Below are 23054 nucleotides of genomic sequence, written 5' to 3' on the forward strand. Positions count from 1 at the left end.
TAGGCGTGTTGCGATAATGCGTATGCTTCATCCGTTGGATGTTTGGAATCTATAGGGCAACCATAGAAACGACCTGACAATTTATCGCGGAAGTTGTTACTGTTTCTATTTATGCAGCAAGTCTTTCTCCTGCCTACTACTACTTGGCACCGATCGAGCTTCTCCCGTTTTCTTTTCTGTAATTCTGAGAGATCCAGCAATCACTATCGGGCTTTTCACATCTTGAATATGAAAGTAACGTGTTTCCGGCTAGAGTCATTGTTGTTACAGTCGTGTTCGACACTTAATCTCTACAAGAAAAATGACTACACGATACGCTTAATCTGTTCGCCGTCGAGCATGAGTTGGGAAATTAGAGTATTGTAATGATGGCAAATAAGCTTAGGTGACCAGACAGACTGCCCCTGCCACCCGCCCACCTCTCCTCGCCATATACTCCGCAGCGTGAAACAAGGCCGTTGAGAATAGACTGAGCATCAGACACCCGGTAGGGCGACCGAAACAGGCAACATCCCAAAGACAGCATCCAGAGGAAAGCACTGCCACCATGTCTGTTCCTCGTACCAGAAATAACACGAACTAGATAGCTAGCTAGGGTAGCCGAATCGAGGTCAATTTTTTGATGTGTCAAGAATGGAGCTCCATGATGGAAATTCTTGATTGACGCTTAATTTTGTATTTTAAACATTGAATCGTAAAAATAGGGTCTTTGATATTGCCCAACTGCAGCTCGCTATTCGTCGACAAGGTAGCCGCAATAAAAAGGAATGTTTGATTTTGAAATTAAAATTTTTACTACTAAAATCATGTGCAATTCAATTACATGGATTTGGACAAACACGTAGATAACAAGCTGCTACACAATTCCGCGGGCATTTTGTAGTTGTAGCCCGATATACCTAGAAACTGTGAGAACTCGCGAGCATGACTAAATATAGGTGCGACACCGGGTCTAATGCCTTATAAGCATGCTGTCTCAAACCGCGCAGCGGTAAAGGCAGTGGGAATCTTTAAGGTGTTTGTGTTTGTTTGTTGTTTCTGACGCAAAGGTTCGTAGCTTTAACGTTTTTTTTCCATCCATTATAGTCTGGCGCGATGTCGATCAAATGACGCGGGTAAAACCACTCGAAGAACTGCAGTAGTATGTGGCATATAGTAAAGATCAGGACGAAAAAAGGGCCAGAGACGGGTCCACAGGTTCGATATCTACTTATTAGGAAGAATAAAAGAGAACCCTTTAGTTACAATCCACAATTTATCGGCTGAAGATGTGTGTAGGCTTTACTCGTACCTGCGTAGCAATTTTCCAACCGAAGAATTTGGTTGCTTTTTCACATTATCGTAAACTAGTTGCGTCCGCGTAGCAATGTCGAGCCAGTTGTAGGTGCGATGAATGAACTGATGACACGCCGATGGAGACATACAAGTTCCTTTCAGGTGGGAGTCGATGGCGTCATCCAAAGCCGAAACGATTGCTAAAAATAAATGGGTAATGAAGATGTCATTTCGCCTTCGTTTGCAAATTGGTTTTGTTTACCGTTGACGTTGGGTTGCGCCATACGAATCATTTCTGGTGGAAGGACTTCAGGAATACCACCAACTTTTGTGCTAACCACCTGCAAACTAGAATATTTTACCAGTTAGGTCATATCAGCGACATGTTTTCATTTTGAAAACTAACCCGCATGCTGCAGCTTCAACGATAGCTATGCAGTAAGCTTCGGTTAATGATGTGTTTAAGAAAATATGACCTTGCAGCAGCGTCTCGTGCACTTCAGATTGGTCCAGTGCCCCAAGTAAGGACACTCTTTCATGTAAAGCTTCTTTTTCACGGACCTGTTCAAGTACAATCCTCTTTGGTCCATCGCCGCCAATCAGAAAGTGAACCTGATATACGATTTGCATAATACCGAAAAAGTAAGAAGCGAGAATTGCGTGAAATTACCTTAGGATATTTTTTACAAATAATAGGAATTACGGAGGCCAGCAAATCAATACCTTTTCTGTAGACTAGTCGGCTTAAAGCCACTATTGTTACTGGAATGTAAAGACCATTTTTAAGAAATTTGTTTGAGATTGTATTAACTATCAAAGGGAACATACTTTTACGTTTATCCCTTTTTGATACATCTGGTTTAAATAGTGTTGTGTCTGTTGCATTTGGTATCACTGATACATAATTAGCAGGTACCTTTGCTCTTAAAACTGTGTTTTCTTTCCTGGGGGTATAAAGAATAGGATGTTAAGAACACTGAATGAGTTTGGTGACTTAATTATTTACCCTGTATGTGAAACACAGATGCAGTGGTTAATACCTGACAATGTGATTTCAAGAAGTTTGTTTGTTAGGATTGCAGATACATCAGCAAACCCATATAAGGAATGATCAGTGAAAACAGCCTACAATCAACATGGAAAAGAGCATTTAGTTCGTTTCATATCTAGAGGTATGTATATTTGTAAATTACCTTAAGACCTAATAACCTAGCAATTAAAATACCCTCATGTGCTAAGGTTGAAAAGGCAGAATGTCCATGAACAATTTCAATGCATTCCCTGATGAAAATGTTGCGGAAAATGGACAAGGAAGCAAAGAGAGTTGGAAGAACGACTTGATCATGCATAGTTTTGACAGGAAGGTAATATACCTGTAAAAAAAATTTAACAAAAATATAACAAAATTTTAAATAGTAATTTTTGTTAGTACTTTAAGGCCATTCGTCATATAGCGTACTCCGACCCGGTTTCCGTAAGAATGAGTGATGACAACAACTTTGTGCCCGAGCTTTATCAGACATTGTGAGAGATTGAAAATGTGGGACTCAACTCCTCCCAAGTTTGGATAAAAGAAATCTGAGACCATGCTGTCAATTTAAGAATTGGAATTAGAGTATGAAGGAATTTTTTTAAGTCCAGAAATTGTTTACCATATCACATGTCTCATTTTGAGTTTTTGACAGAAAAAGAATCAAAACAAAAGGAATAGCAGCCTCTTCTGACCAGGTGCTTCTGCGCTCGGGAAATTAGCGTAAAAAACGGAAAATGGGAAATTGGAATCCTGACTATAACCAAATCTAGTCGAACTAGATAGAGTGATATTTTTAAAGTAAGTGATGACTTAATGATTATATTATTTATCATAATTTAAAAAATTTGCATTAGCTCGAAAACCAATCGTTCGAGTAGTATAATTAAGTTTATTTCTTCGTAGTATAACGTGTAACTGCAGGGAAGTAAACCCCATCTTCTAGGAAGTTGATGCTTTTTAGAGGCTAGCCATGAAATTTGTGGAATACTTTTTGACGGTCGTTCCCTTATTCAATAGTAAATGCGACAAAAGGGTAGGAGTCCTTGATATGTGGTATACAAGTCCTTGAAAAAACCCCAAAATCCTTCGAGTTCGTGTGGGTAGAATATTCTATTTTCTATGATATGGGTTAAGCCGAGAAAGAGATTCAGTGGTCTTCTCTATATTGATACTAAGTGCCCAGTAGTTTCCTACACCGTTGAACCCTTATGCTCGTCATGGATGTGTGACATGAAGGAGTAAAATAAAGATGAGCTGCGAGTGGGTGGGACAAAATTTAGAGTGGGTCCATCCTTAAAAAGAAAAGAAACATACAAGTGATGAATATAAAGGGAGAAAGACAATGGGAACGGAATGAACGAGCCTGTGGCGGTTTTGTAGATATCCTCAGTAATACTCTTACTGCCCTGGTCAAACGCGGCCTGCACTTCGTCCGTGCAAGGTGGCTGTTGATATCGTTCTAGTGTTCTGTGTGCAGCTTCTGACTGTTCGTTCATGTGGGACGCATCGTGACATTAGTGCTATGCGCTTAAAGTGTATGAAACAACGTCGCCATAATTTGGCTAGATTGGTAAATCTTTTGATTCAATTTTAACGGGTAAATCAATGGCTGGGAAACAGTAAAATCTGTTTGAAGGTCGTCGGCCGAAATTTTTCGTGTGACGTTTACAAATTACCAAAGCACCAATTACAACCCTCGAAAGGGTGTGTAATAAAACGTGTTTACTAATTGAAAGCTTGTATCAGATACCAGCTAATGTGGACTTCTTTACTTAGAAAGAACAACTAGGTCATGATCAGCCAGCATCCTTTTTGTTCCTTTTCGTACATTAACAAATCGGAAAGAGAAACCGTTAGCAACATGCTAGTCTTGGCCCTTACCTTTCACTCGGCGCCACCTTAACGAACGCATACAGATGAGAGAACAAGATTGAGCGGTGCAAAAAGAAATGTTGTTATGATGCCATACATTTATCAGTTTCACCTTGGAATTTTACAGGATCGTCGACCAATACGTTACTGTCTGTTGTTGAAATCGAGTCCGTTTTCCTTTATGTAACACAGTGCTCCATCTTCTAATAGTTTGTACGACGGAGGCTTGAATCCAGGGAACAGCATAAGGACGACATGGGTCAAACGTCAAGCCAACCGCCAAACACTGGAGAAGGGCCGAATCCCTCGACGGACCCATCGGATAAAAACGTGGAAGCAGTCGCGTTCCGAAGACTTGACCGTGCGAGTCATAAGGATGCCCAAGACACGGTGACACATTAAAGATTTCTGTTTCTATTTCTCCCTCTTTTTCGGTTCTTTTGCGTCGCTTTCTATTCTGTTGATAATTAATCCTGCAGTTTCTCAGGACTAATAACGACACGTTGCCCTTAATGGCGTATTTATTTGTAATCGACTTGCACTGCAGCTCGGCGTGAAAGACTGACATTTTAACAGCCGAAGGCGATTTACACTTCAATACGTTTTTGTTATCCACGAAGGCAAACAGTTTGAAACAATAACGCGTTGCTCTTGTGTAATGTAGCCAGCTGTTTCCGCTTGCTGAGCAGTAAAACATAGTGTTTGGCATAAGTGTTAGCAACAAAACTTTCAAAATTTTGATAACGCATTCAGATTGACATTTAACGATAAAGCAATACCGGTTCTTTACTTTTTCTTTCTTTTATTATATCCTGTTATTTTCTATTCTCTTGTTTTCTTTTAAATTGGTTAAATAATTGTTGTTCTTCCTGTGGTTCACACAATTTATTCGCAATATATTTTGGTTTTGCCTTGCAGCATATTGTCGTTGAACCGCCTCCGGAAGTGCAAGACGAATGTTCCAGGAACGGTAAACAAGTTAAGCATCCAAAATCTATTGGTACTTACTTCCGCGATGGCCGGAGAAAGATAGACTATGTCCTAGTCCATGAAGAAGTCAGTCTGGCACCTAGCCGAAACAGAAATCACAACACAACAATCCAGTCATCGTTGCCCTTGCCTTTTCGTCCGGAAGAGAAATCGCTACAGGGTGGAATGCGGCCGACGCTGTTGACGTCAACAACACATCAGAACACACCAAAGCAGAACCGGAAGATAGACATCAGAAAAACATTTATAGATAAACTCAAATCACAAGGAATAGAAATCGAAGAGGTTTGTTATTTTATTTCTTCCTTTTCACTTCATCACTTTCCTTTTGAAAGAAAGCTATTCTTTAGAATATTCTTAAAAGTACTTCAGTCGTTGTTATTAATAAGGATAGAAGCGGATCGTGAGTTGTTCAAGTGATTGCGTGAGCTAGAATTTTGCCTGCCGGAAAGTTCAAATCCGTGTTTTAAACGTGGATGGTATTTGACAATTGAAACGAAGGACAAGTCACGCTCAGCAATTGGCAACTCAATCTCTCCACTGTTGGGTTTCTTTTTCACGATGCCATAAAGTGTGTCAAATGATGATGGAAGATCTTAAAAGCCAACTCCTGCTTTTGATAGAAAATTGAATTAATGTAATGTTTTATTTATTTGTACATATAGGAATTCGCTGAAGGGAAAAGAGCAAATGTCAGATTTATCAAATTGCACGCCCCTTTTCCGGTACGACAAACAGTTTATCGATTCTGTGTAAAAATCAAATGTAAAATGTATGTTTATCTCGCTTTTTAGTTACTTGCTCATTGGGCGGAGGAACTTGGATTTCGTGCAAGAATTTTGGTAATTATTTAAAACAAACAAAGTTCAAGAAGAAAAGAATTAGATTTGGTACGACGCCATTGTTTTGATTTAGTGCCAGGCCAAGGCCGATGAGGATAATTGGTCTGCCAGACTTTTTAAATCCTTGAGGCTACCCAACTGTTTTGCACAGGAAATCCCAGGTGATCCGCCTAAAGTTTGCTGTACGTACCCATTCCGGCGGTCGAAAATCGCAACGTATGCACGGCTTTTTATTCAAATGAATTCAAGCAAACCTAACTGATCGATTACGCTTGACAGTTTGTTGGGCAATCTTGATAGCGAGTCTTACTTTACGTCAACGGAGCGCAGCCGAATCGTTAACGAGATTTTGGCCAGGACAACATATGGCGACCGACGTAAAGGCGAAGTTGGCATTGAACGATTGTTGAAGGAGGGCGTCTATACAGCCTCTTATCCACTGCATGAGGTCATTACGTTTTGCGTCTTTAAGTACCTAAATATAATAACATCTTGGCTATCATTACTATTTTAGGGTTGTTTTCAGCGAAAGGTAAATGGAAATGAAGACCAAGAGAAGTTGAATCCTCGCCAGATTTTACACGGATACTGGGCACGCTGGTCCAAGTGGTCCAAGTATCAGCCACTGGATAATGTTCGCGAGTACTTTGGCGAGAAAATTGCTTTCTATTTCGCATGGCTAGGCTTCTATACTGGCTGGCTCATTCCACCATCGATCGTTGGTGTGTTGATCTTTGTATACGGTCTGCTAACTGTAGACGAGGATCCTGCCTCAAGCCAAGTATGTCATAGCATTGGTCAATACCCCATGTGTCCGCTTTGCGAAGAGAGTCAAGGATGTCATCAGTGGGATCTAAGTGACGTGTGCACCTACTCCAAGTTATCTTACCTTTTCGATCATCCGGGAACTGTCGCCTTCGCCATCTTTGTCTCATTTTGGGGTAAGACCATAATTTATTAGTGCAAGTCTTTAAAAGTCTTTACGGCAAAGCTGAATTTTCTTTTTTTTTTGTAGCTGTCACATTCTTGGAATACTGGAAAAGATACAGCGCCCGTCTAGCTCATCGTTGGGATGTAGTAGATGTTGAACGAGAAGAAATACGCCCTCGTCCAGAATTCGCTTTGAAGGTACTTCTACTACAAAAACTGTGCCAGTTAATGAATAATTGAAGGTTAAGTCGGGAGAATAGTGAAGTCTGTGTAGGTTACCGAAATCTGGATTCAAAGCAGTTTTTCTAATTGATGTTTTTAAATGCGAAATCGCTTCAGGCTCCGTCTATTGCAACAAATCCCGTTACTGGCATAGCCGAACCAGCCTTTCCCCATTCAGTCAGGCGAAAGCGGATAATGGCCGGCGTCTGTTTCGTTTTCTTGATGGTACGGCAACTGTTTGTCTACCTACTTTTTTTTAAAACAATTTTCTACATGTTTCAGCAGCTCAGGCTGAAAAATGCATAATAATTTGTCTGATGACAGGTCTGTATGGTGATTATCTTCATCGTCGCAATTATCATCTACCGGATAGTCGTCTCCATTCCACTGTTTCAGCACGAGACCTTGAAGTCGCAAGCCCAGGTAATTGCAAATCTCTCGGGCGCCGTAGTCAATCTAGTGTTGATCATGGCTCTAGGTCGTTTTTACGAGAAGTTGGCCTACAAACTCACCACCTGGGGTAAGTTATACAATTTTATTTTGCATCAGGCATAAACCAAACGTCATCAGCTGAACTTTGAATATTTTTCTCACGTTTAGAAATGCATCGGACGCAGATCGAGTTCGAGGACAATTTGACCTTCAAGGTCTTTGCTTTCCAGTTCGTCAATTTGTACGCATCCATCTTCTACATAGCTTTCTTCAAAGGAAGATTCGTCGGCTATCCGGGCAACTATTTGCATATTTTCGGTTTGAGGAATGAAGAGGTATAAATTTTAAAACAGTACAGATATTTGCAATTAGGTATGAGCTTAGGTTTAGGGTTAGGTTCAGTTATACCTGTTTAATGTCCTAGAATTATTTTTGTTTATCTTATAGTGTAGCGCTGGCGGGTGTCTGGTTGAGCTTTCCCAGCAGTTATTCATAATCATGGTCGGCAAGCAGGTCATCAACAACGCACAGGAAATCTTGTGGCCTAAAGCTCAGGCCTGGTGGCAGAATCGAAAGGTTAATCGCTTTCCTGTCATGACCACCGTTTTGATTGATTTGTCTAACCTTGCTTTTATTTTTGTTTTCAAGGTGGAATTCACTCAAGATAAAGGAAAATCTAAGAGGTGGGAGGCAGATTACCAGCTAGTTGAGAATGCTGGTTTATTTCAAGAATACCTTGAAATGGGTAAGCTTTTATCAAAACGTGCATAATGATTTTCATGATAAAATTTACGTTTCTGTGTCAGTGATGCAGTTTGGTTTCATCACGATCTTCGTGGCAGCCTTTCCACTTGCCCCGCTTTTTGCGTTGCTAAACAATGTTGTTGAAATACGACTAGATGCCCAGAAATTTGTGTGCAATACTCGACGAACTGTGGGACACCAGGCTAAAAACATTGGCATCTGGTTAAGAATATTGGAATTCCTCGTTCATCTAGCTGTTATCAGTAATGTATGTCATTCGAAACGATGGCTTTACTCTCAGACTCAATAACAGTTATGCACTAATAACTCTCAAGGCATTCTTGATATCATTCACGTCCGAGTTCCTTCCGAAAATTCTCTACCAGTACGAACACTCTTGGTCAATGGACGGTTACGTGAATTTCACCTTGGCTATCTCTCCGAAAGGTTTTTTACTATTCCTCTGCATTCTTAAATTGCAGTAGAACATATTGTACTATGTGGAGATATAATAACTTATCGTTTTCTAGGCTCGATGATTGAACCATGCTACTACCGTAGCTTTCGTGATGAGGATGGGAATTTGACAGCATTCTACTGGAAACTCCTTGTGGTTCGATTGGCGTTTGTTGTAATTTTTGAGGTAGTATCACCGATCCTTGAGACATTTCTTTATTTATAAATGAACGAATTCCTTTTTGCTTTTTCAGCATTTTGTATTTGGAGTTTGTCGATTAATTGATGCTGTCGTACCAGACGTCCCGAAGACATTGGCCATAAAGATGAAACGAGATAGATACTTAGCCAAACAAATACTGCAAGATCCAGAACATCACATTCGAATAAGCGAGTGCACGTAATTTATTGGTCAAAAGCTGACAACATTCATTTTAGGCTGCCAAAATGCCATTTAATATCTCAGACTTAAATGTTCGTATTATTCATCATTGTGAAGGTCTTTTTTCCCCCTTTAAAAGCCAGTTTCGTATCTTTAGACAATTTTCGGGCGGAAACTGTGTGCATACGTGATACAAAAAAGAAATCTAATCCATACATTTTAGACATGAGTGAATCAGGTTTAACGTAACATTTAAATCCAAAAAACATTCCAGTTTTCCTAATCATTTTGTCAGGGGGTATGTGTGGTGGTATTATGTAAAGGGAAATGTACGTATTCTGTAACTGATATATTTCCGTTCATTTGAACTTTTGTGTGCTGCCACTGTGGTTCCTAATAAATTAAAATCTTTATCATCAGTTATACCACAACACAAGAAATTTAACTCACATGTGTGCAAAACGAGGAAATGCAACGCGCACGTGAAGAAATCTGAAATGCCTTATCATTGATGTCTATGGCAATCCGTTTTACCCCCCCCAAAAAAAAATTACGGCCTTTTTTCTTTTTTACAGCTATGGCCATCTAGCGGCCAGATTCCTATTTAATTTTCTAAATACAACTTTACGCATTCTAGCCATATAAATATATAATTTTTTTAATTAATAACTTTATTTGATTAAAATATAACTCTACAATAATTATTTTGTTATATTCTACTTACTTAAATTAATTATTATTACTATTAACTATTCACGTTCCATTTTGTGCTGCAGCAATTATAATGAATGTAATTCTAATCGCAATGAGAATAATTGCTTGTTTTAGGTACAAATAATATGTTTGAGTAATATAAAGTCATTTTTGGTTGTTGCACTGTGAAAATAATACACAATAAGGACTTAATATTACTCAAACATATTAATTTTTTAAAGTTAAACTTTCATTTGGATGAGTACTTTAAATATGTTTCAAAACATTTAATTTGTGGCGGATAAAATTTTTCGTAATGACTTTTGCGTCCACAAGAGGCGCCTTAAACTGTGGCTCATCGGGCAGTTTTTTTTTTCAGGCATATTTCTAGATTGGCGTAACGCGTGTAGTCTGCTGTCTGCCTTTAGTCCTTTACTCGCTAGATAGACCGTCCTCGCTAGATTTTACTTCTTGACCTCTCTAATTATTGTCCAATTTATTTCATTCTGATCTACATTTTTCTGTCCAGGGTCACAACGTAAGTGTTTTCTTGTATTCCTAGTGTGATTACTTTAAACTATGGTTTTGTTTAACAGTGGGAAGGACATTTTGCCAGAGTGTCAACAAGCTGGTGGGGGCGGCGGTAGTGGTCCGTTGACGTCACAAAGTTAGATGAAAATATCGAAACATGTGTTCGAAATTAACTTCTCGGTGCTTTTTATAGTATGGAGAAAGGGGACATTTCTCGAAGGATTGTCCACAAGAGGGTCGCGGCGGTGGTGGAAGTCGTACCTGCCATGAGATAAACAAAAAACAAAAAAAACATCATTTTTGTGCTCATTTTCAACAAAGAAGAGGGCAATGTAGTAAGGGATTTTCCTCAAGGAGGAAGCATTGGTGGCAGGAACTGTTACAATGTAAACATCAATTGTATCTTCACAAAAATATTTTATGTTCCAGTGTTCATTGTGTTACTCCTAGTGTACTGAAGCTGGCCACACCACGAAAGGCTGCCCGAATCTCTTCAGTGAAATGACGGAAGATGGAAAGCGGCATGAGCAATTCATTCTGGAAGCTGTGACATGCGATAAAAAGGAACTGTTTAAGGGCATTGTCTGTGTGGGAATGCTTTAACAATTTTGATAAAGTCGTCCTCCATGTAAGCCATTTCTCGAAACTGTATTTAAAAAAAAATTATCTATTGGGTTTGCTTTAGGCTACAGGAAAAGATGTACCTCAATACATATCATTCGAAGAAGCCGGCCTGCGCCAACTACTACTTCAAAACATTAAGAATTCTGGCTACATAAAACCAACACCTATTCAGAAAGCTTCAGTTGCAGTTATTCTTGCCAAAAGACATTTAATTGCTTGTGCTGTCACAGGCTCCGGAAAAAACGGTAATCCAATTAATTAAAGCTATGTAATTTTGAAACCTTGATGCCCTCGTACTGACTTGATTTGAATGGGTCGGTATGAACTGGGTAACTTGAAGTAAAAGTAATTTTGAGTGGGCACGCCGGTGATTGCGACTACTAAAAGGTCCAATTGCATCTAAGATAGTCAACAAACCCTTCGTGATATTCGTTGATTAAGTCATCTAAAATTTTACATTTTTTCATGCAGGCGGCGTACTTGGTACCGGTTTTGAACATATTGTTAGAACAAGGTGTTGCTGGTGCGTCTCATGCCATGGGGCAAAAGCCAGAAATTGTAATTGTCGCACCACTCGTGAATTGGCCATTCGGATTCACCACGAGGCGTGTAAAATTCTCGTACAGTACGGTTTTTAAATCTGTGATTATATATGGAGGAATTGTAACCAGCCATCAGCGGTCAAATCTCCAAGCTGGGTGCAATATTCTTGTCGCGATCGCGGGGCGATTCAAGGATTTTCTCGGCCGTGGTGTATTTGACATCTCGGGAGTCAGGTTTTAAATTTTGGATGAAGCTGATCGAATGCTTGATATGGGTTTCGGTCCCAATGTTGAAAAAATTGTCAATCATCCAACGATGCATCCGAAAGTATGTTCTAGATGGCTTTTGGGTATGAGATTCGACTGATGTAATACTATTTGTTTCTCTGTAGGGAATCCGTCGTGTTTGTATGTTTTCTGCTGCATTCCCAGACGAAGTACAAGCGCTGGCTGCGACGTACATGGAAGACTACATATTCGTCACAACAGGCATTGTCGGTGGCACCAATCCGGATGTTGAACAGCTGTTTTTCAGTGCTCGAAAAGAGATAAGAGAGCTAAGCTTGTTTTACTAGATCTCGGTGATGCCAAGACTATCGTTTTTGTCGACAGCAAAAAGACCACGGATTTCGTCGCTGCATTCTCGTGCAATAACAACTTACAAGTAAGAATCAAAACTGTTGGAATTGGGCAAATTGTCTTAGCTTTAAATGTCTTAGTCTACCAGCATCCATGGTGATCGTAAACGAAAATCGTAAATGTCTCTTCCGAAGCTTTTGACAGAAGAATATGCTCGCAATCAACTCACGAATCATGTAAGGTATGAACTATACATGTGAATCAAGAGTTTTTATGCCTAATGATGTTTTACTGTCTTATTATAGATTAACAATAAATTTTGATCTGAAAAGGTTTCTTGTTTGGGGCAAGGTCCTGAATAAATTATTATGTATGGATACACTACATGGAAGTTCTACACCTTATTCATATTCCCCAAACGGTATTTAAAATTCAAAAATTGAAGTGCATATCTGGGCTCCCTTCCTTTCCGTAGCCCCGTTTCCCCTTGACTCGTAATAAGCCCGTAGGGGGTCATGCCCCTACTGTACGGTATATATAAAAACAACATATACCGAGGTTTGGAGGGCTCTGGCCGGAAAGGGGACGTGGGGTGCTGCTTAGTCCGATGATGTGTTCACGGAGGGCGACGTGGCTGCCCACAAATCCGAACTAAAGGTTAATCGCTCCTGTAAAAATGTTCCAAATCTTCAGCTCTTCTTCCGGCTTCTCTTAGCCAATCACCGGGTAATCTCCCCGGTGGGTCAACAAGGCAGTGTCTCCCCCTGCCTGGGTTGACGGCAACTTTTGAAAGGGCTATTGTGCCTTTTTAAAGTTGAAAAAAATAATTGTAATGTGCAGAGAATTGTAAATAAAATTTTTTTTATAAAATATTTTTTGCAAAATTTGTTTCCTTCATTGTCCGTGTTAGCTATGTTCACACATTACATTTATCAACTTTTTTTTTTTTGCTTTGTTTTATTTTTTTTTTGGCACTTTGATGGTAAGCATTGTTTCCATTGGTTTATCGTTTATCTGTAAGTATTCAATTATTATTTATTACACTCTTAGAATTCTTCAACTTACATTCAAGGAACAACGTGTAATATCTGGATTTTTTCTAAAGTAATTTTGTATTTTGTTTTACTCGTATGGGAACCGATCCCCAGACATTCAGCGTGCAACGCCGATGCTCTATCATTGAGACACGAGATATATCTAAATATTTTATTATCGCATATCATATGTTACCGTCTAAGATGTTTATGCAGTCTTTCACAACTATATGTTTATCTTTCTGTTGCTTTCATAAGGTTTATAGCTCTGTGGTAGAGCCTTTAGCTGTGATACCTGTTACTCTGGGTTCAAACCTCAGTAGATGTTTAAAAAATGAAGTAGAATAAATGTAGAAAAGTAGATAGCGGAATTGCATTTCAGTTTTATTCTAAGGGTAAAGCAAGTCCACAAGTGACTAGAAAAAAGCCAACTTGACATCATATGATTCATGGCTCATTGGTAGAGCATCGGCGCGGTATGCCGAACATCCAGGGTTCGATCCCTGGATAATAATTCTTACCATCAAAGGTGACAAAAACAAATAAAGCAAAGCAAAAAAAAAAGTTGATAAATATATAACACAGCAAACACAGACAATAAAGGAAACAAATTTTGCAAAAAATATTTTATAAAAAAAATTTTATTTACAATTCTCTGCACTTTACAATTATTTTTGCAACTTTAAAAAGGCACAATAGCCCTTTCAAAAGTTGCCGTCAACCCAGGCAGGGGGAGACACTGCCTTGTTGACCCACCGGGGAGATTACCCGGTGATTGGCTAAGAGAAGCCGGAAGAAGAGCTGAAGATTTGGAACATTTTTACAGGAGCGATTAACCTTTAGTTCGGATTTGTGGGCAGCCACGTCGCCCTCCGTGAACACATCATCGGACTAAGCAGCACCCCACGTCCCCTTTCAGGCCAGAGCCCTCCAAACCTCGGTATATGTTGTTTTTATATATACCGTACAGTAGGGGCATGACCCCCTACGGGCTTATTACGAGTCAAGGGGAAACGGGGCTACGGAAAGGAAGGGAGCCCAGATATGCACTTCAATTTTTTAAATATAAAATACCGTCTCGGGAATCCGAATGAAGTATAGAAATGTCACGTCATCCATTCAATCATTACAATTTATTCAGTGTCTTGCCCCAACCAAGAATCTTTTCAGATCCAATGTTACTTTTAACCTATGCTGAGGAAAGAAAAACAACACCATTAAGCATCTCAATTGTTGCTCATGTGACTTACATGACTTATAGATTCAACTTCTGGCAGAAGCTTGGGAAAGGCCATACAAATTGCAGATGAAAATCATTGTATAAGGCTCTTGAATGATAAAATAGCACCCCTAGAATGTTGCATTGTTGATAGTTGTGTTCCCAGTATGCTGAAAATCCTTTCCTATTGGATAATTTTTTTTTTAGATTAGACATGGTTGGCAAAAAGCAGGAGAAATGCTTTGTCATAAATTCAAAAAATCTTCAAGAGAATTCCTTTCATACCTAAAAAGTCCATGTATGATGTTCATCTCTGCAACGGCAGCAAAATTAAAACATCTTTAGGGCCATTTAAGTACCCAGCTTCACCGACACTCTGAACGTAAAGGACAAGTTGTTCTTTAGCAAGAGAAGCAGAATTATTTGAGGCTTCTAGCTGTGACAGAACTATAACGGATTGCTGTTACACAGCATTCATTCACACAAGATGGTACTTCTAATTAGACAATTTGCATACTCTATTACCTTACCTCATACCTTAATGGTAATACACTTTCAGTGTTTTTCAACTGTAGGCTCACTCTTCCATCCTGTAACACTTCCAGACTTGACTTGATCCCCCACTAAAATTCTGCGAATGCAAAATAATAGCATTAAAAATACTTTTTCGATAGACAAAAAACCGAAAAGTACCTAATTCATGTTTTATGTTGAACTCGTGCTATTTCTGGGTTTCCGTACAACACCCATTTTCAGCCCAAATACGGTCCCACAATTGTTCACTTCCTTCGCTGCATGGACTTATTCCTAACAATTTTTTTAGTGCAGCACTAACAGAATTTAGCTTTCACACACTGTCAGGTGGTAGACTGAATAACTAAACAATAAATAATTGTTTGTTAAAATTCTATACTTATTTTGAATTCTTATTTGAAAAGTTTAGGTACCTGACTGTGTTCGCCTAATGCCAACTCATCCTGACGTTCAGTTAGGGATGAATTTGGAAACCTCCTTCACTGTTTGGAAGTGTCCCGTTCTAATTTGTTTTTTTTCCAGTAACTGAGTTTGTAGACTCAAAATTTGAGCTAAAAAACACAAATGAATAAAAGAACACAAATACAATCATTATGTATTACCATCCTTAGTTTTGTTGTTATCTAATATTCTGTGCTGTTGCAATAATTGAGCCTGCAGGTTCATAATTTGATCTAATAAACAATAATTAATAATTGAAAACTAATATAATAATCTTTATACTTAATATCCTTATCTTTTATTTTCTTATCCATTTTTAAATATTTTTCTGCAGCCACGCTACTCAACTAACTGCTAACGGGATCCAATGGACTCAAATTGCCTACGAGGACGGCGATGACGAGGATAGTGAGGCAGAGACGATCAGCTTGATGACAATGAGGAGAAAATGAGGTGAAGAACAGGACTCATTTCTTTTTCATTACCGATCTGTATAAAAAAAGGAAATAAATTAGATGAAAGAACAATAGCATACTCATAGTCATCTTCACTGACAAACTCTTGTAAAAAACGAAAAACAAATAAAATTCATCACAGGAAAGAGATACACTATGACAATCAAACAGTTTTCCGTTGGCAACCTACTTGTGACAGTCACATTTAACGAACCATAGTGTTATTGAGTTTTTTCATATAGTAAACATTCCAAAGTCTACTACAGGTAAGCTGTACTGGGAATTAAAAGGTGAAAAGTATCGGTACTTCCAATTAGTTCTTTTAACATAAATTTGCAACTACCAGATATCTCAAATCGTAAGAGAACACCCAGTAAGCTTGGGTTTGCAAACCATCCACTACATCCTTTCGAATCAATTGGTAATCTATTGTGAGGGACTCATTTGAAAGGAATGCCCCCATGGTAAAGTTTGCAAGTATTTAAATTTGCCTTCTATGCTTTGGAAAAGAATTAAGGGCATAAATGGCATATTGTGAGTTAAATACCTTTCCCACGAGTAAATAGCGTAATAAAAAACAAAAGTATGGATAGCCTAGCTGAGCAGCTGGCATAGCTGATCAACAATTGGAACTGTCACATATAAAAAACAACCAATTTTAGAGTGTTTTCATTCCAATACATACCCAAAAATGAAAGTACACAAGCGTAGATAACTTACCGTTAATTTTTAGATAAATATTCCTTCGAAACACACCATAGTTAAGAAAATTAACATACATCAACTTTACTAGTTACGACAATCAGCCATTATAGGGAACAGCGCCATCTAGTTTTACTATTTGATACTCAATGAAAATCTTAACTTCAAAACAAAGTGCGAAAATTAGCGCTTAACGTGATCGTACCCAGAGATAAGGAGATGGGACACTACCGTGTTAAAGCCGCCATGACACTTTTTGGGGCAGCATCTAGCGGCTAATTCCCTCCCTTCTCATTAGCAGTCGAATTCCCTGCAAGGAACCAATGTGACAGGCGGCTAATTTGAATATGAGAAAGGAAAGTCGGACATTTCGCCAGACAAAAACACACAACAAAAGTTCTGTGACTCGGAGGGCGTTGAAAACTCGAAGAATCAAAAGGGGTCGATTTTCTGGAATTTTTGGCTAAAAATACTTTCCATTCCAGTTTCTATTGAATTGTCTCCAGGGAACTTGTTAGGTAATTATCAAATTTTATCCTGCAAAATACCCAGCCTCAGTTTACAAGTTGTTACAATTTACTTTTAGTAATGAAACTTTCTTTTGTGTGTCATTAACTGGCGTATTGTCTAACTCTCCGTGACCATTTCAAATCAGCCGCCTGTAACAATGCTTGCTTGCAGGGAATTCGTCTGCTATTGAGAAAGGGAGAGAATTAGCCGCTAGATGGGGTGCCAAAATCTGTCATGGCGGACTTTCCCATTAAGTGTCCCATTTCCCTTATCTCTGATCCTACCTTGATCGTTAGTATTTCAGACGATTACCTCTATTTTTATAGCGCTATAACCAAAAAATTTAGCGGGTAGTTTGCATGCAGGACAGACGTTAAACATGCCATCCATTCATCCGCATACATGTCGTAAGATTACCAGTATCGTAGATAGCAGAATGACAAGAAAAATGGACCACCCAATCACATTAGTTGATATAACATTACTGAAAACGGTGGGAAGAATACAGTTCATTTTTTACTTTTTTCAAAATCACGTAAAATTTTTCCGGAAGTAACCGGAAGTAGCCAATATCTCCGAAAATATTGATCGTGTGACGAAATGAATACAATATTCGTAATCCTTATCAAATTTGGAATACAACTGTTGTGTTTTCAGCCAAAAGCCGGATTTGACCAAAATCGCGATTTTTCCTGAACTATGTTCATGAAAATTTGCGATTTTCGACGATTTTCAGGTATTTTGTACTGACCCATGGATTCGATCCCAAATTTCATGAGGATCACCAAAATATGAATCTTTTAATGTACAGACTTAAACGTAAGCAACCATAAGCTATTTAAAAACCGGAAGTAAAACCAGAAATCACAATTTCGGAAAATCTAAAAAATGAGCTATGTTCTCCTTTACATTGCTAACAACATTTTCATAGTTGCAGAAGTCATTTACTGTAAATAAACATTTGCGGAGCTTCTAAAAGTACAATTTCAATTACGACAAATGTACCGCTGAATAGCTCTACATTTCCAGAGAATATCTCAAATCTTAATGACACCTTAATTCACCCGAATGAAAATTTCGTGCCTAATGTGATTAAATTTATTAGTCTAAGCATTATTACATGCAAACCTGTAGCCCAAAAGTGACGGGATTTAAAAAAAAAAAAAAAAAAAAAAAGGTTTCACTAGCATCTAGTGGACTGTTGGTGGGCTGTGGCAGTTTTGCCTTATAGTTAAGCCGCGTCTGTGTGTGAATCATAATTTATAATATAAAATTAGTGTTTAATTATAAAATTACGACTTATTAAACTATTTTGTTACTCAAATAACAAACAGACAGGCATTGAAAAACCGTGGAAACGTTAACGATGAAACCACGAAATCTACCGTAAAACTACCAAACGTAGACAACAAAAACAAACACAAAAAAATGCATCGCATAAAAGGCTGGACGTTCTCTCAAACTACGGTCGAATTACCTGAAAACGTATATGAACTTTTTAAGCCTATTGCATGCTGTTACGAGCGAAAACATAAAAATGTACTCCTTCATTTTAGTTAACCCATTAAGCCAGCTCAGCCAAATAGTTGCCAAACCATAAGGGAAGGTACAAATTGAAATGCGTTATTGGTTACAAAAGTGTAAAATACCTTTATGATAACCCTGTTCCTTGAGGTACTGCAATCGATATATTGATGATTTTGCAGAAGGAGCAGTTTTGACGGTGACTATTTTTTCATTAATGACTTGGTTCAAACTTTTGTCTTCTAGTTTACATGCAAAGGCATGAACCACCTCCCCCCACAAAAAAAATCCTTAAAACACAAAAATAGTTTAAATTTCATATGCCACAAATGATACATTTACCTTGACTGTACAGAATTTGCAGCCATCTCTGATTTCAGCAAGCGGATTCGGTTCACGTCCCTTTTAATCAACATTGAAACGGTCATCGACCAGATATGCTTCTTCAAACTATCTTGTCACCTAATAAAAAAAGACAGAAGTAAAAAACAGGAAGAAAATTGTTACCAAGGTATACTTCTCATGGCATTGTTTTTTCTTTTCTTACTCATAGCGCATATTCCGCGAAGACATTGATTAGGAGCTCCAGCTAACAGCTGTACTGGTGGCCTTTGAGATGTTAAAGATTTCCTTAATCCTGAAAATTGCCGGGATACAAAGTCACATATCTCATCATTGACGAAAATTCCTTCCATACCTAGGAACTCACTATATGACGCCCATTGATGACGCACCAGCGAAAAACGTATTTTACTTCGAGTGAGTGCCGTGTTCACCAATGCTCTGGGCGCAAAGGTCACCGGCAGCCGTTTCCAAGCACAATATATAGTCACATGTGCAACATACCAGGAGAATTATTTGAAGTAACTAGCTGTGAAAAAATTTAACGCTGTTATACCCGGTTCATACGGTGACACATCTCTTTAAAAAATTTGCAAAGCTCCACTAGTTTACCTACGGTAATGCACTCCAAATTGTTTCCACTGTCAAGAGTGGCCGACATTCAGTTGTGTAATGCTCCCGTACTTCCTATACTTGTTTGACTTTAAACTCCAGAAAAATACAACCGATGCCAAACAGTACCCTTAAAATGCTTTATCAATTGACAAAAAGCAGCGGATTACCTAAGTTTATGTTTGAAGTCGACCCCAAGCGATTTAAAGGGATCGTTTCCATAATTGTCGTAAAAAATTGTGGTAATGTGATCCAGCAGATCTTCATCTGCATGCGGTGCTATAATACGATCAAGAGCTCTTCGAAAATCTACAGAGATCTTTGGCTTTCATGTAGGATGATCCAAACAATCGTCTCCATAAATTAACTTACCATCTTACCGGCAGTATTTCTCCCAGTCGAATCGTATTTGCAACGATGATACTCCAAGGATTTAACAAGTCGTCGTTGTACGCACCTATGAAAACATATTATAATGACAATCGTTTTGATCACTTAACGTAAAAGTCTACCCACTCTCTGCAGTTTTTACTGTAGTGACCAGTCAAATCCTCACGCCCACCTTTTGCATGTAAATTTAGTTCTGTGGGCGCCAGTCCAGAATAATAGTGTTAGAAACAACTCTTTTGGCAGCGAGGATTTTGAAATGGCGCTGAAAGTGGAACAAACTGCGAACTTCATAACCATTAGGCGCTCGTTTGCCATTCAAGACCTGCTTACAGTTGGATATATTAATTTAAGATCCTTTGGTCCCGCATTTAGAAATTTTTAATATTAAGTTACTTGGATCCTGTTCGGTTTTGCAAATCTCTCCTGCCTGGTCAACCCATCAGCAATTTAAAACATATATTAATTTAATAGGAGCACACGTAATATTGTACCATCTTTTAAAATTTTCCACTGTAACAACTTCTTCATTGCGACGGGGAATGCAATGCAGATAAATCGCATTTGGCGCAACCATTCTGTGAAGATAATTGCTGCGAGTCAGGATCATGTCCTTAAGATGAATGTTTTCGATTCTTCAGAAGAAACTGAAAATCTTCATTAGGAATTCTTTGAAAGAAATGACATACGTCTTGTGGATTTAGCATGTTGATCAGACCACAGGAATTCGTTTGCTCTATTCTTTGTTGAACTCTGCCGCATTTTCATATGGGATGGGTGAAACGAATAACTTATTTGCCCATTTTTCGGATTTGCTTCCTTAATGCCTTTTTTGTCAGAAGAGAAATTTATTGATTCTTTAATTTACTCCATAAATTGTTCTCACCTCGTCATTGAGAGGAAAAGATGACCATGTTTCATGAATTGTTTACAGCATAGTTATAACTGCCTTGAAATAATCGATGAGTGAAATTTAAGTTCCACTCTACGTAATCAAAATGGTCTTTGGCATCTTCCACACTTCACCCCTAGAAGAACAATAAACACATATAAGGCAGATGATCAATATTTATGAGATATAGTTGTACATTTGCCTGTCCAGCATTTCATACTGCATGCATGTTCGGGATGAATCACAGTCGAACAAGTTATGTGTTAAAATTTGCATGGGAACTTGTTATTGCATTTGCTGAGGAACCTTGGTCAGGATTCAGATCCTTGCCCTTAAGTGTTTATCTATTAGAAGGATTTAAGCCATAACACTAAGATAAGTACACTGAGGGCAACACATCACTTTTTTGGACACTTGCACTTTAGTCAGATAAGGACTTAAGCATTCCATACTGCATCGGTTCTAGAAAAGAATCATAGGTGTACAGGTTTTGTTCTGCAATTACAATGCAGCACCTAGCATAATAAGATTAACAATTCAGGAATTGAAAGAAAAAAATTTTTGTGCTACAACATGCCTGCAAGAAAGTTTTAACACTTTTAACACAACACATTTTTACTCCATTTTTCCACCCATTGTTTAGTATAATGCATGCAACATCAGTTTGATGTTACCTTGTTCAATGGATGGGAATTGAGCTAACTGCCCATAACTGAATTAATCCTGAAATGGAATTTGCCAGGGATAGAGATAGTAGGAAGCAGCGTACCACGTACCCTTCACAATTCGAATAGCAACAAGCCAACGCATGAACGCACTAGTGCCAATATTGGCCGCAAGGTGATATGGAAATTTTTGCATGTCATTAACGGTGCGTGATGCCACGCCCTAATTCGTGAGTGCTACATAATAATTGAAAATTTTAAACAGTTGCTTAAATTTTTTGTTTCATAATTACCTAGGATGTTGTTTTTCACGATGTTCTTGATACAGTTCATTTATTACATTGTACAATAGTTTCGCCGAATTTAAATGGGAGTTGTTTTATGCCGGAAAATGCCATTGCGTTATCAACATGGTTTGGGGTCGTCATTCACGGTATATAATAGTTGCGCGAATATCTTAACGTAGCGGCACTTGAACAATGACTGGGTATGGTACCCTCCCAATGTTGGGAACTAGTACCAAGAGTCTGTAAGCAATTACAACTCGAAACGTCAAGCGTTGGTATGATGATGATGGCACCCACAATGATTGGTCCACCAATCATTGGCCCCCCATTCCAATGCAGAACTGAATAGAGATGTAAGAGCTATCAGCTGATGCGAGATGGGGATCATATAGTACAGCAATATGATCTCCATCGGGGCAGGTCTGGAGGATACTAGTATGTCAGTCAAGTGCTTAGCGCAACCTTTTTGCCTATTTTTTCAATAAGTAAAATAAAAACTGTCAAACCGAAACTCCTATCTCTGCCGAATATTTAAGCATTTCCTTAACATATAAAAATCTAAGGGCGAAATTAGGAAATAGCCAATCTTTTCCTTCTTTCCCTTGAAATGCCAATAGTGCCATATCTCAACACTAGATGGTGTTGGATTCTTAAAAAAACTCAACCACTATTTCTAATCAATCTGTTTTTTTTCTATGGCAGTGCCGTTTGGAGGGCTTTAAGAAAAGCCAACAGTAGACATAGCAAAGTTTAAAATGCATGGTAGACGTGGTGGCCTACTGATAATACTTTGGAATCATCCTCTACCTGTTTCAACGCGCTGTGTCATTCTGGGTTTATGGCTAACATATGATGACATCACGTGATACAGTCGTTTCGCACCAGTGTATTACATCATTTTTGTATCCACCGTTGGACCTTTGTGTGTCACGCTTCTCAGAGAACTTTTGCGGCGCTGACTTCTTCCAGGTCCATAGACTACCTTCGTAGCTCCGGCAGCTCCAGCTGCCACCTTGAATCCACATCCATTATAGCTCGTCCAATCTCCACCTCACCTAGCACAGCTCGGCTTGTTCATCAGCCCACTAGAAGTAGACCGTGTTGAAAATATCCGACACGGAAAGGTTATTTTACCTCCTGCCATTTTGTCAAGTCAGTGAATGTGAAAGCTTGCCCTGGCGAACTTTGAGGGTGTGAAAGTGGCTGTGACCCGAAAATAACGTGCAAAATTAGACATCATAATTACACGGTGGATGTTTCCCGAGCTCGACATCCTGCTTTCCTCACCCAAACATAAAGCCTA

At 38.7% G+C, this 23054-nt stretch overlaps 2 protein-coding genes and 2 long non-coding RNA genes across 13 annotated transcripts; 1 reads left to right on the forward strand and 3 right to left on the reverse strand.

Moving 5' to 3' along the window:
- Positions 1-774: 774 nt before the first annotated feature.
- On the reverse strand, positions 775-3010 carry LOC130695340 (phosphatidylinositol N-acetylglucosaminyltransferase subunit A-like). 2 transcript variants are annotated; one of them, XM_057518565.2, is made up of 10 exons: positions 2928-3010; positions 2708-2864; positions 2469-2648; positions 2282-2400; positions 2104-2219; positions 1946-2037; positions 1682-1887; positions 1538-1623; positions 1292-1475; positions 775-1206 (listed from the first exon to the last, which is right to left on the reverse strand). In XM_057518565.2, exons 1-10 carry the CDS (start codon positions 2942-2944, stop codon positions 1011-1013), a joined length of 1353 nt encoding a protein of 450 aa, XP_057374548.1. In that variant the 5' UTR covers positions 2945-3010; the 3' UTR covers positions 775-1010. The 2 variants fall into 2 exon arrangements, with proteins under 2 accessions (XP_057374548.1, XP_057374481.1); XM_057518498.2 differs by having other exon boundaries at positions 1946-2219.
- LOC130693008 (anoctamin-7-like) lies at positions 2859-9597 on the forward strand. 7 transcript variants are annotated; one of them, XM_057516217.2, is made up of 19 exons: positions 3682-3878; positions 4391-4570; positions 5099-5150; positions 5214-5455; positions 5836-5895; positions 5965-6012; positions 6086-6228; positions 6292-6460; positions 6527-6953; positions 7028-7140; positions 7282-7389; positions 7489-7684; positions 7765-7931; positions 8044-8172; positions 8245-8341; positions 8403-8608; positions 8676-8787; positions 8871-8983; positions 9051-9597. In XM_057516217.2, exons 1-19 carry the CDS (start codon positions 3831-3833, stop codon positions 9198-9200), a joined length of 2760 nt encoding a protein of 919 aa, XP_057372200.1. In that variant the 5' UTR covers positions 3682-3830; the 3' UTR covers positions 9201-9597. The 7 variants fall into 7 exon arrangements, with proteins under 7 accessions (XP_059352001.1, XP_057372542.1, XP_057372200.1 ...); XM_057516489.2 differs by having other exon boundaries at positions 3684-3878; positions 4308-4570; positions 5210-5455; XM_059496018.1 differs by lacking the exon at positions 3682-3878 and adding an exon at positions 2859-3106 and having other exon boundaries at positions 5099-5455.
- Positions 9598-13842: 4245 nt separating this feature from the next.
- LOC130689566 (uncharacterized) lies at positions 13843-15261 on the reverse strand. The gene is made up of 3 exons (XR_009000757.2): positions 15094-15261; positions 14686-15031; positions 13843-14584 (listed from the first exon to the last, which is right to left on the reverse strand). It is a non-coding gene; the product is annotated as an uncharacterized LOC130689566 (long non-coding RNA).
- A 496-nt stretch (positions 15262-15757) lies between these two features.
- On the reverse strand, positions 15758-21287 carry LOC130688850 (uncharacterized). Of its 3 annotated transcripts, none has more exons than XR_009000564.1 (11): positions 20996-21287; positions 20794-20935; positions 20402-20734; positions 20304-20337; positions 20037-20232; positions 19893-19977; positions 19521-19839; positions 19264-19437; positions 19114-19203; positions 18692-19028; positions 15758-15864 (listed from the first exon to the last, which is right to left on the reverse strand). It is a non-coding gene; the product is annotated as an uncharacterized LOC130688850 (long non-coding RNA). The 3 variants fall into 3 exon arrangements; XR_009000562.2 differs by lacking the exon at positions 15758-15864 and having other exon boundaries at positions 17548-18856; positions 18909-19028; XR_009000561.2 differs by lacking the exon at positions 15758-15864 and having other exon boundaries at positions 17548-19028.
- Between the last annotated feature and the right edge of the window lie 1767 nt (positions 21288-23054).

The sequence above is a fragment of the Daphnia carinata genome, chromosome 7 (assembly GCF_022539665.2).
Source record: "Daphnia carinata strain CSIRO-1 chromosome 7, CSIRO_AGI_Dcar_HiC_V3, whole genome shotgun sequence".
NCBI lineage: Eukaryota > Metazoa > Arthropoda > Branchiopoda > Diplostraca > Daphniidae > Daphnia > Daphnia carinata.

Coding starts and splice junctions, on each gene's coding strand:
- LOC130695340 (XM_057518498.2), bottom strand. Junction 2,649..2,707: donor ATATGACGAATGGCCTTAAA/GTACTAACAAAA, acceptor TTTTTTTTACAG/GTATATTACCTTCCTGTCAA. Junction 2,401..2,468: donor CTAGGTTATTAGGTCTTAAG/GTAATTTACAAA, acceptor TGTTGATTGTAG/GCTGTTTTCACTGATCATTC.
- LOC130693008 (XM_057516148.2), top strand. CDS start 3,831: ATGCGCTTAAAGTGTATGAAACAACGTCGCCATAATTTGGCTAGATTG. Junction 6,013..6,085: donor GATTTCGTGCAAGAATTTTG/GTAATTATTTAA, acceptor GTTTTGATTTAG/TGCCAGGCCAAGGCCGATGA. Junction 8,984..9,050: donor CGTTTGTTGTAATTTTTGAG/GTAGTATCACCG, acceptor TTGCTTTTTCAG/CATTTTGTATTTGGAGTTTG.